The sequence below is a fragment of the Ochotona curzoniae genome, unplaced genomic scaffold (assembly GCF_017591425.1).
Source record: "Ochotona curzoniae isolate NIBS_2020 unplaced genomic scaffold, NIBS_Ocur_1.0 patch72, whole genome shotgun sequence".
Taxonomy (NCBI): domain Eukaryota; kingdom Metazoa; phylum Chordata; class Mammalia; order Lagomorpha; family Ochotonidae; genus Ochotona; species Ochotona curzoniae.
Genome location: NW_024467053.1, coordinates 294,538 through 312,037, shown reverse-complemented (window position 1 = coordinate 312,037; position 17,500 = coordinate 294,538). Strand labels below are relative to the sequence as shown.

At 40.1% G+C, this 17,500-nt stretch overlaps 1 protein-coding gene across 7 annotated transcripts in view; it reads right to left on the bottom strand.

Annotated features, from left to right (window-relative positions):
• Positions 1–96: 96 nt before the first annotated feature.
• The window catches only part of LOC121168175 (ninein-like), a 96,164-nt gene continuing 78,760 nt past the window's right edge, over positions 97–17,500 (bottom strand). For 5 of the 7 annotated variants that reach the window (XM_040998044.1, XM_040998042.1, XM_040998047.1 and 2 more), the window contains 6 exons: positions 16,329–16,508; positions 14,965–15,114; positions 12,412–12,513; positions 8,376–8,576; positions 5,123–5,236; positions 97–3,617 (listed from right to left, as the gene is read on the bottom strand). In XM_040998044.1, coding sequence (XP_040853978.1) covers positions 3,408–3,617; positions 5,123–5,236; positions 8,376–8,576; positions 12,412–12,513; positions 14,965–15,114; positions 16,329–16,508 — 957 coding nt within the window. In that variant the 3' untranslated portion in view covers positions 97–3,407. Of the gene's footprint in view, positions 3,618–5,122; positions 5,237–5,295; positions 6,906–8,375; positions 8,577–12,411; positions 12,514–14,964; positions 15,115–16,328; positions 16,509–17,500 lie in introns of those variants that run through there. The other 2 variants (XM_040998046.1, XM_040998048.1) reach the window with 2 other exon arrangements.

The window sequence follows — 17,500 nt, the reverse complement described above, 5'->3', positions numbered from 1 at the left end:
TGCATTTGTAGAATGTGCTTGTTATATTTGATATTGTCACTCTGAAGACCAATGTTGATGGGAAATGTTAAAAATTTAGTGTATATAGAAAACAGGCATGTTCATAAAGTTTATTTACATTTTAAAGTCACATTAAAATCTTGGAGGCTGAAATGGCCAAGATGAAATATACAAAGTCAATATAAAACACATTTACATGAATTTTGATTTGAACAGAATTTGAGATAGAGAAGGAATAACCTCAATTCATGTAAATCTAAAAACAAAACAGAAAAAGTGTTCCCTTAAAACAGTGTGCTGTTATCTCTGCCCAAACAGAATCAACTTTCCTTGCATTATTTAAAAAAAAAAAGCTGGGAAGCAAATAGCTGACTTCTTTATTCAACAGCTACTCATATACTCTAAAGCCAAAATGATTTCACAGTGTTGAGATGCTAGGATAGGTTGTAAGGTGATATAACGAATGTTATAAATCTGAGTGCTTTGGTTTAGGCTTTGATTTGTTTGGCAATGCTTCTGTAATTATCATTGGAGTGAGGCATTCATTATTGGTTAATCCATTCACAATTGGACTGGATTAACAATCATGCAAACATTTAGCTTTGCTTTGATGGGGAATAGCAACATTGCTTTGATGGGAGGCTCACAACATCAAAAATATTTCTCTTTGCCTTTACTCAGGAAAAAATTCATTGCCAAAAATCTTTAAGTCTGCCATAAGTCATCTTCATTTTTCTATAAATGTTCCTCATAATAACTGCCCTGGAGACTTGTAAATTAATGGAACAATATACCTGTGTGGTGTCTTTCTGAACCCTGTTAACCTAGGAGTGTGTGATCTTCTTAAATCTGCAGGGTGTTACAACTGTAAGGACTAGAGGCTTCTGGGAAGGGTGCCATTTCAAAATACTTGTGAAAATCTAGATTGAGTGGGAGTTTTAGAAAAACAAGTTATACAAAATACTAGGATCACTTCTACCTCTCTCCTCTACTTTTCTTCCTTTAAAAATATGAACCTGAGGTTTCTACAGAGCGAGAACAAAGCCAACTAGGATCCATGTAGGCCCTGCTGCTGTTCTCCTTTCCCTAGTGTGATGTGCCATGATTGCAAAGACAAACTAGATTCCTCTTCCTTGAACTGAAGGCTCTGTCTTCAAAGACTATTTTAAATCACTGTTCTTAAGTAAAAGCTGGAAGACCAGCGCTGTGAAACCGCTCAGTGCTTACAAAATACAATTCGGATAAGTGCTAAAGTCTGAAAGCAAAACTAAGACATAATTGACATCTTACATTTCATTCCTTTAAAAGCAATAAGATCATAAAATTGATAAATGCTCACTGGAGCATTTGTCAAAATAAACTATACAAATGTGTCAATCTGAGGCTTCTATGCATTGCTCACAATCTATTTTCCAATCTTTGAAGTGCGGTAAAACAATACATCTGTGAAAGCTAGTTTACTATTGCAGCAGTGTCTTGACTATGGATTAATTAGATTAATATAGTATAACTTTTCCCAGAAAGTTATATATACACTTATTATACATTATTTTATATACATATAAATAGATACATAGGAAATTCAAAAATCAATCTATGCTTTTCATGATTTAAAAAAAAAATGAACAAATTTGATCACATGTTAAGCTAGCTACTAAAGAAATGTTTGGTGTTCATTTGGCAATAACCTTGGTAACTTCAACTGTATCTCATGTATACCATAAATGGTTAATTTCTGACCTTAGTCTAACCCAATGCCCAATTTTAACTGAAACTTTTTGTCACAGCTAATACAATGCAAGTACTTGAGTCCACTAGAAACATTTGCATGAGAAGTCACAGCTACTGTGAAATACTTTAAAATATTATTACATTAAAAGATTAACATTTTTTCCCCAGAGGTAGATAAGGACACTCTGGTAAAGGCCATGCAAGAATTTAAAAATCTGCTTCTTTGAGTATAAACTCCCATTCCCACAAACATATTTCAAGAGCTTTGTCAAGATGCGTGAAATAAGGATTCCTGGGTTGGCAGACTTGACAATTAGAAGATGGTGCACTTTTTGGAAATCACTTTGTGGAAATTAGTTTTTGATATTAGATGAATTAAGCAGTTTGCTTTACCTGCACATATGGCAGTGTGGGGTTTTGCTTTATTTCCTATAACTAGGGGTGTGGTCCTCCTCAAATACATCAACATGAATTTTTCTGTTCTAATTCTACAAAAATAAGGAGGCAACTGTGAACTTTGGTAGCATTCAGCACCTGGTAGGTCCTTCAACTACAGGTAGAAGTAGACTATGAGCAGATTCTAGTTAAAGGATAAAAATGTACAATGTTGTCTGTTACATAAATTTCTGAACTTGAAGATGAATAGGCAGTCCTGTTTAGCACTCCATCTCAGATGGCATGCCAGTGTGTATGACAGTAAGAAATCCTTGTACTTGATTTGAGGTACGAGAATAGAAGGCAATGATCTACATTAAGCATTTCAAATTCTCAGAGGCCCTACAGTAGTTCAGGAAGACAGTTTAGATGGTTCTTCCCTGAGTTCTTGAGGCAACCCCAAGGGTAAGTTCATGAATTCCAAGAAAATATCTTGCTTATCTATAGTCCAAGAGTAGCTGTTTACTTCCAAGTGGTTTGTTCGGTGTTTTCTTCATAGTACAAATGCTTTAAGATGTTGGCTTTATTGAATTTCTTAGACAAGTTCCTAAGTGAAACTTCTAAAGAGGTGGGCGGGGGGAAGGTCACTGATAAAAAGTAAAGCTTTAATATAAGAGTATGGTTGAATAAATCAGATGTCAGTCTGCAGTACATTAACAGTGATAATACTGTCATAGGCATTAGTTAGTAAAAAGTAAAGTTCTCTGAACTTGGGTTTTTGTGACCACAGGGTTGCAGAGCCCAGTCTTTTTATCAGTTACATTCCACCAGTAATCCAGAGAATCAACTATCAAAAATAGAATGACACTATAGTATTCACCTGTGTAGGATCCCTAAATGTGGTTTTAAAATAAATCTCATAACCACCATAATTGGAACTCAAAATAGTTGAACCCTACACAAATTTATACATAATCAGTTTTTTAACAGTCACAAAACTTGGTTTTTGAAAATTGTTTCCATAGATACACTTTCATAGTGGCTACTAATATACATAGATACATACACTTCAGAATAACTTAAACAAATATGAATATTTGTGTGAAACTCCCATAATGGTCTATTTGGAAAAGTAATTACAATGACTGTGGAGACTCCAAATCTGTTGGTTGCAGATTTAAGGCTTAACTTGTCCTTTAAGCCATTCAAGATTAAGGAAAACATGAGGCTGAATAGAATCTACTGAAATGTTCTACGTATTTCAGTTAAGTGCACAGATCCACATGTATCCTTTGGTTTGGCTAAGATCTCAGAGGTGGGGTAGAAATCAGTGGCGCTGGTGTCAAATTCCTGACGATGTTATTGAGGCTGGCAATCTTCTCTTCTAGTAGGTAATTTTTCTTTTCTGCTGTTTTCTGTCGCTGTTCAGTCATTTCCAGAGCTTTCAACAATTGGGCATTTTCAACATATAAATCCTTCACCATTGCATCTGCTTTGGTGTTCTTGCAGAGCTATAAAAACAACCAGAATCATGTTAACTTCATTTCTGTAATGCTACTTTTAAGATTAGACAGGAGGACAACTGTTAAAGGCACAATGCCCTACCAGTTCCAACCTCTGCTTTTTTACAATATAGTTTTGCCATCCACCTTGACATCAGACATAGTGGAGCAAATCTACCTCTACAGCTGTCTCTCTGGACAACAAGTGTGTAGCTGGTAGGAAGGAAAAGGATGGCTCTTAATGAGCTCTAAAGTGAAAGCCGCTCTCCATCTCAGTTTTTATTTTGTGAACATATGAAAATCTATAGCATTCTACTACAAAGGTCTAATACTATAAGGGTCTGTGAAAATAACCAACTGAGGCATAATCAACTCATAAGCATTTCAATGGGTAATCACGAGGAAAGCAATGCTCTAACGCCCAGACTGAACATGACTTGCAACATTTCATAACCTCTTCTTGAGTCTCAGCTATTGGGTACAACATTGGCTCCCTTCCCCGCTTCTTAATGAAAAACACTTCCAGGACTCTTCATCGCCTCACAGCTGGGAGCTGGAGCCAAGCACTTGGGTACAGGATAAGGGCATGTTAGAGGTTTTAATTCTAAAATCAAAGTACTTTTTATTTCAGTTTTAGATGGACTAAAAATATACAAATAAAAATTCTATGATTGTAACTCGAAGACCCACAAATAAGGTCACATGATGTGCACATTCCAGGTTCTGAGAGGGGCCCTAGAGTTCAGGAAGACAGCGTGTTGTTCCCTGAGTTCTTGATACAGTCCCAAGGACAAGGTCATGAACTTAAAGTTCTTGTGTATATTTGCATTGGGATCTGTGCTGGGGCTTATTACTGAGGTTTTATGTACCTAGAAAAATCAGGTTAGGTGACTTCCACACCAGGCTCCACCAGTTTATCTTAGTGTGTTTTCAGAGAAGTTGTAATGCTTTCCTGGAAGGAAGTCCCTTGCATGGTGCTTTGTGAATGCTCAACTAATCTCTTAACCCTCAAACCACATGTGCTGCCAGCATGTAAGAGGTGCCAGGCTATGTGGTGGTCCTGGAATTCAGAGTGTAGAACATCCTTTAAGGCTCCTGAGGTAGTAAAAAGGTACTCTTGTGAGGTTATCACAGGATATTAACATAGGGAAGCTAAACTTCTACTTATTGCTTCCTATTATTCACCAAAAATCATTTTTACTAAATAACATTTCCTGTGCTAGAAAGAAACAGACAAAATCCCCCCAAATCTCACCAGAAATGCCACAGGGCCAGGTGAGGCACCGGTGGCAAATGTACAAGTGTAGCTTGTGGACACACCTACAGCTGCACAGAGCTTTGGGAAACTGAGGGTACATACAGGGTTCGTATTTTGGCATGGTGTGAAGGAGAGGAAATCCTAACTTTTGGACACAGAGTTGGCCTGTATTAGGGAAGAGCAATAGACAAGTGAAAGCAATGGAGTGAGACGGAAACTTGAGGTAGAGTGGACAGAGCTGACCAGAGGTACTTACTTGTTCTTTGAGCTGATTCACTTTCTCCTGAAGAAGCCTCTTCACCAGCTTCAGTTTCTGCTCAACTTCTAGCATTCGTTCCTCCATGACTGTTACCAGTTGCTCCTGGTTTCCCTGAAGGAAAGAAAACAAGGTCTATTACCATTTGAAAAGCCATTTCACAGATTTTTCTCTTTGCCCCCCCCCACAAGATGCCTAGAGAAAGGACAGCCAATGTTTGTCTTGGTAACAGAGGATGGATTTTTGATGAGCGCTCTGAGCATTGCATGGATTGTTACAAAAATAGCCCTATCAGAAAAATAGTCATGATAAAAATATAAAAATCTTACCTGTGTAATTCATCTCCTGATAGCAAAATTCTTAAAAACTCATACTTTAATGCCTTTATGTACCCATTCTAGTAAGAATGGGTATCCACAGTCAAAAGATAGAGTAATGCTGAGACTCAAAAGAGGGTGAAAACTAACAAACCAAACACTGAACTGATTCACGGTCACCTAATGTTGGCAGTTAACTTGCAACACGCATTTCTCTTATTCCTTTGAAATGACTGGTTGGTTGCTCTGAAGGTGCTAGTGTGTATTTCTCATAATTGGCCTCTACTGGCTACTTAATCTAGTCATCTGTTCCCACACTGGACTTCTCAGTGTGAAGAAAACACCATTTCAGAGGTTGGCTTTCTCAACAGAACAGACTGAAAACTAAGACTCTTCTCAGATCACTCCCAGATAAAACAGCATGACAAGATCTGTGGCCTTGACACATCTTCTCACTCAGTAGGGAAGGATTAAGGAGTACTTGGCCATGGGCGTGAAAAACAGAGATCTAGAGAGAAACTGCAGTGCAACTAATTGTGTCCCCCATCTACCGCCCATAGCCCAGAGTATCACACATAAGGAATCCAGACATGGAAAGGTGCTTCAGATACGTAAGAAAAGTTCTGGTATTTAATGATTGTTGGCACTTAAATATTCTTAAACAGGTATACTCTATGACCAAATGAGTCTATAGCCAACATTTTTGGATATAACATTTTACTTTTTATGATTAGTGAAGAAAAATGATCAAAGCCTCATGTATGAAGTAACTTTCAGTAAATGGAGTCTGGGACAACCCAGCTTTTTTGGGGCCTTTAAAAAGATAAAATAGCTTTTTGATGTTGAAACACAACTGAGGTGTGACTTCCATTTGCCTAGAAAACGTAAAGCCAAAACAAAAACAAGAATGGATCATTTAAATAACACTGAATATGGCAAAACAGAAAAAACCAGAGGCAGTCATATTTAAAATTGATTTTATTATTTCATCAAAATCTTCCTTTTTCCTGTCAAGTACTACATATTGTATACAAAACAGTATAAATAATCCCAATTTTCTTAATTCCATATATAAAAGTAGTACCTTCTGGTAAAAAGTTAAAACATATGGAATGAGAAAATAAATACATCCTTTGAAGAATCTTAAATTGACATTCTTTAAGCGGTATAAATTGTAACAAGTTGGAGTTGGTAAATTGGTTCTCAAAACCAGTCATTTCTACATAAATAAGCGACATAATACTGTAAAGGCTTCATAGTACAAGGAGTAAAGTGATTGGGAAGAGCACTTAATTCCAACATTTCTTAGGTTATGTCTCTGTTGGGGTGCAGGGTGTGTGTGTGCGCATGTGTGCAAGCAGTGTCTGCCAGGGCAAGAAATATCATCAAGAGCGGCCCAGTTTTCACAGGTGCCCAATCCTTCTGTAGGAATCTGCATGCACTGCGCGCTGCTCCGGTAGCAAGGCCTAGAGAAAGAAGGCAAGTGGTATACTTCACCCTGAGGTCATGATTGGGACCACTATGTACACACATTTATAGTGCAAACAAGGGTTAAAGGTGCAAACACACAACTCAGATGCAAGCAAAACAATGCAAAAGCAGAGGAAACTCACATCACTGCACACACAGACAACGTGCAGCATCTAAGAATGTTCCGTATTTCTAAAATGGACAGCAGCTCAAATAGGTGAGCCTGCAGTGGCATACCGGAGGGGTGGGGACAATGACCAACAAGCCCTGACACCTGAATGGAGCACTTGGTGTAAAATAAATCTGTTCATTTAGTCCTGAAATCATTGGAGTTAAGAACATCTGTAAACATCAGTGAGTGGGGTGGCAAGAGCATGCTTTGAAAATGACATATATAGGAAGGTAACAGGTAGCATCTGAGCCCAGTTGTCTGGTTGGAAAGGTACATTACAGTCAGATGTCACCTCCTCCTAATAGTCCACTACCCTTACATTTTCCAATCAGAACTTTTAAGTTAGTAGTGGGTAGTGAGTTAAAGCAATATATATAAAGCTTCAGAAAACATGGACTTGAACAAAGATTTTAAGACTAGGTGACAGAAGTCCAGGACATCATAGCAAAGCAGATATTCCACAAGGCGAAGAAAACTGTGTTCCAATGCATGAGGCCAATGCTAATGAGACTGTGCAGAGATGTGGGGAAGCGATCAGGAGATCTGGGAAATTCCATCATGGGAAAGATCCATCATGAACAGGGGCAAGAGAATAGAAAACAAGTGTATCCCAACCAGACAGGTAATGTTGAATTGTACCAAGAAATACTTTTCTTTCTTCATTCCTAATTCTGAATGAGTTAAATGTGTGAAAGGACAATTAGGAATAAAGTAATGACAAGAAATACCAGCTATAGTTCAAGGTTTTCAAATTGTTATCTGATAGTAATGCTAATTGGAACAGAACAGGAAGAAGATTGTCAGTTTTTCAAACTAGGTCATTTAAAGAAATTAACTGACATGAAGTATGCCACAACTACAATACTAATTTCAGTCGTGACTACACTTCTGCCATTAGCTACAAAGCACATGGAGCTTGGCAGGCCGCTCCCTGGAGCTAGGGCGCACTTGGGCTGCTTTGTGAGTGTTGCATAACCTAAAATTACACCAGAATTGTGGAACATTTTTGGCTGTAGATAAGAGTGAGGTCAATTATGCCATATTCTCCAGTGATCTGGTATTTTGTCATCTATTATAGATGTGCAGAGGATGTCTCTGAGCCCATTGTCCCTCACCTCAGAAACAAGAGCTCAACACCAGCGCTATAGTCCAAGCACCTGCAAAGGCTTCACTCTGAGGTTAGGTTTGCACGCCTTACTTTGCCCCACCTTGGAACTGGTGACACTTTCTAACGGGCAAGAAAACCAATGAGATGGGTGACTAACATCTATCATTGCAGGCTGGGCACGCATACCTGTGGTGTGCTGGTATCAGAAGTCCGGTTGTCGAGCTCCTCGTGCAGGCGCAGGTTTGTCCTTTCTGCCTGCAGCAGCTGATGTTGAAGCTGCAGCAACTGCTCCCGGGGCACCATCGGACAGGCTTGCTGCTGGAGCAGCTGCAGATCCCAAGCATGAGGGGCGGGGTTAGGCATCACAGTGGACCTCAGGTGCTGCATCTGGGGGACAAAGGCAAGCTAGCATCAGTGGCAGTTCCCTTAGGGATGGAGCTACCCCACAGATGGCAAACAGAGTCCTCAAATCTGGTAGGAAACAGGACAGCCTGTGAGCCTGAGAAGGATGTACTGGGAAGAGATGTTCTGTTTGGGAAGCACCACAATGAACAAGTAAGCACATTTTCTCCCCAACGTTTTCACTTTAAAATCTAACACTTGCCCCTCTTTAGGGAGTCTCATGGCATGAGGTATATAATATAATTAGGTCTGAGTTCTGTCGTTTTTTTTGTAATATTTAAATTCCACCCCCAATTTTGAGTAAACTGGGAGATGGGACAAAAGATGTACTTGGGTAAATTGCCCTTCTAAATGGTTCTTAAAGACAAATGTTTCATGATTGTTTTCGAACTTATAGTTTTTTTTTTAAATGGATTTCATCTTGCATTAAAGATCTTGACCCCTTCTCACTATTTAGCATGTGGTTATATCTTCAAATATGCAGCATAGGAAGCTGGGCAATTCCTGGATATGAAGTAATAGCTTACCCTCTGAGAACTAGAGTAGGTAGCATAGAAGTATTCATTGGGGACACTGAGAAAGCAGTGTATATCCACATGCCAGTCAGTTGGGGAGAGCAATAGGAGGATCACCAGGGCATTCTAGCAAGGAAGCATGCTACTATCCATCTGCCAGTGTACCTGGCAGACAGTGGGCTCAAAAGGCAGGCATGCAACAAACATGACCAAGTACTGACTCAACAAGACACCCGTAGGCATGTGAGAAAGGGGAAAAGAACTTCTAAGGCACAATGTTAATGAAACATGACCATGAAACTTCAGAGCCACTATCCATTTCTGTACATCTCAACATCTGAGTTGGGTCATGACCCACTTTGAAATACTTTTAAGTTGTAGCTGGATAAAGGCCACTCATTTTCTTAATTGCAGAATATGAAGAATTATGATCTCTGCATTTTATGCCAGTAGTATGATACATCCTGAGGAAAATCTTAAAGCAAATGTAAATAGTCCACAATCACAGCACAATAAGAATGAATACTGGCTCTTAAAGAACTTGTGAACAACAGGATCACATGAAACAGTAGGATGGAATGTCCCCATGCTGTGGAAGTCCATTGAAGAGAATGTTCTACCTTCACACACTATCTCAGGCAGAGAACTGCACCCTTCTCTGCTACTTCCAACCACTGCATTCTAGGTACAGGTTAGCCAGACAAAAACAAAGAAAATTACAGGTGTTATAAAAAGAGGAGGCAAAGTATGAGCTATAAAAAGAGAAAGTACTAGTATATTGAGTATATTATTAGCATGCATAAAAGTCTATGAACACTGTCATTCTTCTGTATTTATCTTTACCTTCTGTAATCTGGGTAGACTCTGAGTGTGCCTAGTACATTTGCTCAGGAGACTTCAGGAGCTCCATAGAATCGATCTCTTGTTAAATCCTTTGCCATTTGGAGATGCCCAATAAGGTTTAAAATACTCTTGTTGAGGTCTCTCAACATTGGCTAGCACAGAGATACATAGACCTAGCTGTTGCTACAGACTTACCTTACAGACCCCTACCTCCCTTCTCTGAGGGAAAGGGACCAACAGACAGCAAATTCCTACCTTCAGGTTCAGGCAGGGAATTGGAGATTAAACCCAGGTTACCCTCAGGCGGCACCTCAGCCTCTAGGTTAAACGCCCATTCCTTGTATCCCTGTTTTTCAATGTTCAAGAATTGTTGCTGCCTCCATAGTTGAAAAGGCGCTCCTGTGGTAGTCACATTCCAGTCTTCCTTCCCTGTCCTGGTCTTATGACTTGGGCAGGATCTATGACTTCTGAGTTAGGTGATGGAGACGAGGCGAGATTCTCTCCATATGCATGCGGTGAGACTCGCCAAGAAAGCTTTGCTCAGCTATCCCAATCCCAGGGATTGAGGAAAGGACATTTTCCTCCCTGCCCACCATCTCAAACCCCAACTAGGTGAATATTTTGCCCAGACTGAGAGAACTGCACCTATTCCTCAGGTGAGCTGGGGCAAAAAGGTGGTGGGAAAGAATCACCACGTATGTCCAAAATCTGCCTATGGTATGATATGATATGAAGAAAAATCCAGTGGTTAGTGCTTGTGGGGAAACGGCGAAGACTTACTGATAACAACCTTCCTTTGGAATGATAAAAAGGTTTTAGTAGCCATGGAAATGGCTGGTAGCACAGAGAATGTAACACCATTGAACTGCATATGTAGAAGTAGGTGAAATGACAAGTCTTAAGTCATGTATATACTGACTGGTTTAACAACATAAAGCTATATATAGAAAACAATTGATATAGCAATTCACCCACATGAACAATATAATACTTGAATGACCTTGAGGAAACTTAAAATGTCAGTCTTTTATAAATCTGCTGAGGTGACAGTTCAGTTTTTTCCCCTCAGGTGAGTTTCACTAGAATAGTATAGGAGATGCTCTTTTCAGTGTCCAAATGGAAAATTCATGTATTTTTTCCAAGTTTGGCTCCAGTGGCAAGAACACTGAATTTTCCTCATTTATCAGCAAATATTTACCACTCCTCCATTGGCAAAGATGAGGGGGATACTGTTCACCAAGGCCAATCCTGCCAAGTGGGGCTGGACAAGGAGGCAGCTTCCACGCACTGAGACAGCAGTGCCTCCAGCAGTACATTGCCGTTAGTCTGCAGTTTACTACTGCACAGAAGGGGCACAGCCTCATGTGTTATTCCTTAGAGGAGACAATCACTTCAGCAGAAAAGAATGTCTACTTATAAGCACAGTTCACGAATCAAGGTTTTGAATACATCCATTGTATGCTGTCAGGAAAAAAAAAAATGGTTTGAATCTCACTATTTATGGCTTCACCAATTCTCCACTACTGGGTAAAATCAGAAAACCTTAAACTGACAAACCTTAGTGGTTTTTAATGTTAATGCATTATGTTCATCCACATTTCACAAATCTAAAGCCAATGTTAATTTTTCAGTTACCTCTGCAAGCATTCAGTTTCATATGAGACAATGTTTATGTATCTCTGCCTTGAGAGGATTCTAGTTTTAAAATCACACTGATGCATTGTTTTTGAGTCCAAACACACTTTCTATGCATCCTTCCCTAGATAAGTTTCATAATTCACAAAGTGTTAGACAGATCAACATTTTCCTTTACCCAATGCAAAACTTGGCAGTTAAATCTCTACTTTATGAGAACTTGTCTGCGAATTGTTCTGTACCCTGTGATTGTACTGAACATTCGAGTAGAGCAGAACCTGATCAATGTCTGGTCTGATAAGTTTTACAATCATTCTCTTACTTATCCAATGTACATCTGTCAGGTGAGTGGTAAGTTCCAATTGTATTAATGAACTATGGCAGCACTTGAAAATGGGACTTCCAAACGCAAATGCTTTCAAATTTCTTCCATAGATTTTCTAGCTGAAGAGGTTATCAGAGACCAATCACATCCATAAAACACTATGATATAAGAGGTGTCAAACTGTTACAAACACAGCAATGGTCAGAGAGCTTTGGGCCAGCTGGCCAGTATTTGAGTCCCTGCCACCTGATTATGGTGAGGGCCAAGTCTGTGCCTGTTAGGTCAGTATTACCCCTTTTTGGCCAAAGCAGTATGGATTCCCATGACTGTGCAGTTAAGCACAAATGCCTATTAAACCTTGTCCAAAGAATTCAGCTTGGCAGTGGACTTGGAGTTTCACAACAGGAACTCAATATGGTGTTTAGTCTCCCAATAAATGGCTTATTCATGGATTAAAATATTCTTCATAGCTTCAGGCTATTTGCTTTTTTTTTTTAAGTACCTCCACGAGCTGCTCATCCAGTTTCACTTGTTTCTTTTTCAGACCTTCATTTTCCAAGTGAGTCGCTTCTAATTCTTGTTCAAGGGAATTCACCTGGCTGACCTGTGAAAAACAAAACATTTTGTTCTAAACACTCAAGTTGCACTACTTGATGTTGACCTGTTGGAGTTCGTTGGAAATCTCAAGCTGTGGAAGAAATCCAGAGTAATTAAGCAAGGGGAAACAACAAACTATGCAATTCAGTGCATGGCTTACATCTAAGTAATCAAGTTTTTTTTTAAATTATTTTCCTTTTTAATATTGTTTACACAGTTGAGAGAAGTGCACACCCATGTGGGCCTCTGATTAGGGTGGGGAGGTTCAGCTATGGAGGAAGGTGGGTGAGGCAAACATTTTAGTTTTTTGTTTTTTCTTTTATGTCTGCAGGGGAGGAGGGATAGGGACTCCTGAGTAGTTGAGTCTTAATTGCCATTCCTGATGTAAGACAGATTTTTTTTTAAGGCAGTTGGCATTCAAACTCTGATGCCACACATGACCCAAAACATTTTATCTATAACACACACCCACATCTACAATCAAGGAGCCTTCCAAGAGTCCATGAAAAGTAAGTTTTTGAAATAATGCATAAATTAAAATTTGTTGCACCCAAGTACTTTTCAATTACATTTTCCATGAACTTTTACTTTAATGGAATAGCATATCTCCTTGCCATGAACCCTGTACTTGATCATTTCCTAGTGCTTTTCACAAAGTTGATTTTAGGATTTGCTGCGATGAATCTTTGGTTGGGAAAAATGCTATCTAAAAACACCTAAAACCTCATTGACGTAGCTCCTTTCCCTTTTTCTTAGGATCAGACTTGAAGATCTTAAACAGAATTTCAAGTTGGATACTCGCAAGAATAACTGAGCTACAGCACCCTGCATTCCAGAATTTTCTGAGATAGAAAACAGTCCAATTCTGGAACACTGATTTTTGCCTCTATCAAAAACAGCTGAGAATCGCTGAATGGAAGTGCCACCTGTCTGGGGCTGCTGTTATTTTAAAATTACCACCAGTCTTTTCCTGTGGTGATCAGTTGAGGAGATTTCAAAATTGGGAAAGTTTTCTGTATCTGAAAATCATCAAAAAAACTAACACCCACAATGCCCAGAATAACACTGGTCTCAAAATCTAAGTTTATGTGACAAAGAACCATATATTACACCAGAGTAGTACTGCTTGAGGTCTGGCCAGGTGGCTCGCAGGTCTTCATACACCCTTGCACGATCTCCTCCCATGGCAGGGGTGAAGCTGAGTGAGCAGAACAGAGCAGAAGTGATGGTCCATCACTTCCAAGGTAGGTCATACGACACTACAGGCAGTTGGCACAGAGGGCTGAACCACTGCTTGTGATATCCACATTCAGAGTGAAGTGCTGCCTGGCCTTATAACGCATCCATTTCTCAACGTCCTGATTACACACAAATTGAAGGCAGCAGCTCAGAGCTCAAGTCTTGGGCCCTTGCTTCCCAATATGGCAGACCCAAATAGAGCTCCTGGCTCTGATGTGGTGCAGCTCTGTTGTTGACATTTGAAGAATGAACCAATGGAAGCTCTCTGTCACTCTGAATTTGAAGAAGATGAAAATAGATATTTTTTTAAAATTTATTTTTAGTTTAAAGGCAGATTTTACAGAGAACAGGAAAGACAGATCTTCCATTTGCTGGTTCACTCCCCAATGGCCAGAGTTAAGCCAGGCTGAATGAAGCTAGGAATCCAGAACTTCTCCCAGGTCCCCTATGTGGGTCCAGGGCGCCCAAGGACTTGAACCATGCTTTGCCACTTTCCTAGGCAAATTGGCAGGGAGCTAGAAAAGTGGAACAGCTGGAACACAAGTGGTGCCCATGTGGGATGTTAATGCCACAGGACCAGCCCAGAACAGACATTTTTAAAGAGTGTAGTACCCATGTTGGTCTTTGGGTTTCAGTATGTGATCACTCCCTCTGGAGTAAGCAGGTTCCCTATCCTGACAGAAGGCTTAAGTGGTGAGGAGCTGAGATCTCAGGCAGCATTCAGGAAGAAACGGGTCTCTGGGAAGCAGAGCTGTGGCCAGCTGGATGCTTTTAGGTGAGAGCAGGCACGTGCGGGCTACTCTGGTGGGTATAGACCCTTGTGGCCATCGTTTGTTGCACAGCAACACTTAACACTGACTGCATTCACATGGGTCTACTGTTCAAGCTGTTCATGAAGGTACCTCAAAGGTTTGTGGGGAAAGAATTCCAAAATGTTTTTTGAATGAAAATAAACTTTTCACTCCATTTTCCATGAACTTTTGAGAAGCACCCTAATTTTTTTGCTAACTTATAAAAGCAATGTGATACAAAGATGAACTGTAGAAAAGACTCAATGATGTTGTTTTCAAACATTAATTTAAAAGAGCTATGATACTGTTCTATTACAGAAAAAGATGCACAAGAAACCATTGTGACCATTTCCTTGGTCACACAGCTGGAAGACAGTGGCCCTTAGAGACAGCACAGGCACACAAATGATACATGCTCAGAAACTTGCCTTCCAGGGAGCAGGGGGGCGTCCAGTCTGGAACTGTTCACTCTCCTGCTTCAAGCTCAGCTTGTCCTGCTCCGTGAGTCTTCCAGGTCCCGAGAGGTTCAGGTGTTTCTGCTGCTTGGGGACAAGGAACTTGGATTCACCTTGCTGGACCTAATGAGAACAAATGTGAGAAGGAAGCAGTGTTTGTGAAGCAGCCAGCCAACCATTAAGAATCAACAGCAGGTACAACAAAAGCATCAACAACACAGAATCTGTGATTGGGAGGAAGACTTTGTCAGTCCTGCCTGCCAATTCTGCAAGTCCACATTTGTTAATTTACCAACATCCTTCCTAGATAAATCCAGCTGGGTTTACAAACCCAAAGCTGTCTCTTACGGTAAGGGCAGAGGGGACTAGAAGACCTGCTCTAGGGGTAATGAGGAAGTGTGTAGGGGATGGACACAACAGGCCCAGGTACTTTGACGTCCACATGATTCTTAAAAGAGTCACCCCCATCTCTTGTACTCTGCCTTGGCCTGCTTGTATAGAGCAGTGTTGTTACCAGCTGCTCTATACAGCGAGGACAGGGACCAGGCCAGTGTTTACCATTGCAGCTCCTGTGACAGCAGAGGGTTTCTGGCTTGAGGGAAGCACTTTAAGTGACAAGTTCAAGAATATTCCTAAGATCTATTGGAACACAACGCTGCTCCTTTTCGTAAAACAGCAGTTAGGCCACCACTTTACTTCTGGCATAGGCATCCAATATCAGAGTGCTGGTTTGAGTCCCAGCTACCTTGCTTCTGATCTAGCTTCCTGCTACTGTGCCTGGGAAGGCAGCAGCAGACAACGTAAGTACTTGGGCCCCTGCCACTCATATTGGAGAACAGAATGGAATTCCTGGCTCCTAACTGGTCCAGAGCTGGTTGTTATGGGCACTGGGGGAGCAAACCAGAAGGCAGTAAATCTCTATCAATCTGCCTTTTTCAATATTTATATCTGATTTATTTATTTCAAACAGTTCAGTAAAAAAACTTAAGTGTGTGGGGGGCATCTTTTTCTCTTACAAGCACAAATTACAAGTATAGCATTATCCTTTTTCTACTACTTGTCTAGGCAGCTAGCCTATTTGAGGAATATATGGTTCACATAATTTCCATAATCCTATATTTTGGATATGAGGATTAAAATCAGATATATTTTAATATGTACTGCTTATACAAAAGGAAAAATATTTTATAAACACACCAGGATAAAATTACATGCAAGTAAATGATCGGTTATGCATCCTGAAAGTAAGTCTGCCACATACCTCCCAACAGTATTTCAACCCCCAAACTTCCATTTTCATCTCAAACAGGCGCCACATGGGCCACTTTTTAGGGTACCTTTCCCCGGGGGTGTGTGATTTCCACTCTGGCTTTCTGCACCTTGGTCTCTAGCCGCTCGTTCTCTTGCCAAAGCAGCTGCGGTTCCTGGTTCATCAGATGATCCAACTCATCCCAAGACAATCTCCACTGCTGGCTCTGGGATCCTGAGGGACAGGTGGCTGTGTCTGCGGCCCAGTGCTTAAGGCAGAAATCCAGAATTAATCCTTCAAAACAGGTGGGTGGGTAACTTCTGGGTTACCTAATGACAACTATTCCTAATAAGTACCTTTCAGCTGTCAATTCTCCTCTAATGGGAGGATGGATGTATATGTGTGTGAAGATATACAGAATATTTTGGGAGTTTGAGTTTTAGAATGTTTGGAATTTTTTTTTTTTTTTTGGCTTAAAATGGCCTTTGGCAGAAGAGTCCTGCCAAATCCAATAGCAAGTGGGCAGAGGGGAAGTGCCAAGCGTCATGCAGGCTTCAAGTACACAAATGTGGGGGGGCTTGAAAAGTGTTTTGTTCTTACAAGTTATCTCTGAATCCAGGTAATAGTCTTTGGGTTAGCACAGGAAACAAAGGATTCTCAAGGCACTGCCAGCTAAGCAGGCTTTCACAGACACAGTCATTTCCTTTTTTTAGACTCTAAAGCACATATTGTCCATGTAATTGAGGCCTAAATTCAGGAATATGCTTTCAGCAACCCAAGTGATTTTTTTGGTCCTAAAAATAATCTAAAAAATAAAAGTAGCAATGACAGGATTAGTCTCCTGGTTTCTCATAAAAAAAGAAAAAAAGCAGGCATTCAGGTATCATATCCTTTGGAAAAAATCAGCTAGGAGATAACTTTTCAAATGAAAACAATTTTTTTTAAAGGTAGCACCAAGAATTAAATCTGAACATCTACCCTGTAACTGATACCCATACGGTTTTTTCTGTTTTGCTGTTCTTAATTTATTTGCATACAAATTAATGAGCACTGTGAAATATTAAGATGAGATACTCCACAAAGCAGTCCAACAAGTATACCAATTAACACTTGACCTAGCTCTGCCAGACTTTTGGTGTCAAAGCAACAGCCTATTCTGTTGCAGTACATTCTCTCCTGAAATTCAGTACTGTTGTTTTAGGCAATAGCTTTCCTTTCCAGCAAAAGTTCTACTTTTGTGCAGTTCTCTCTGTGTGTGAT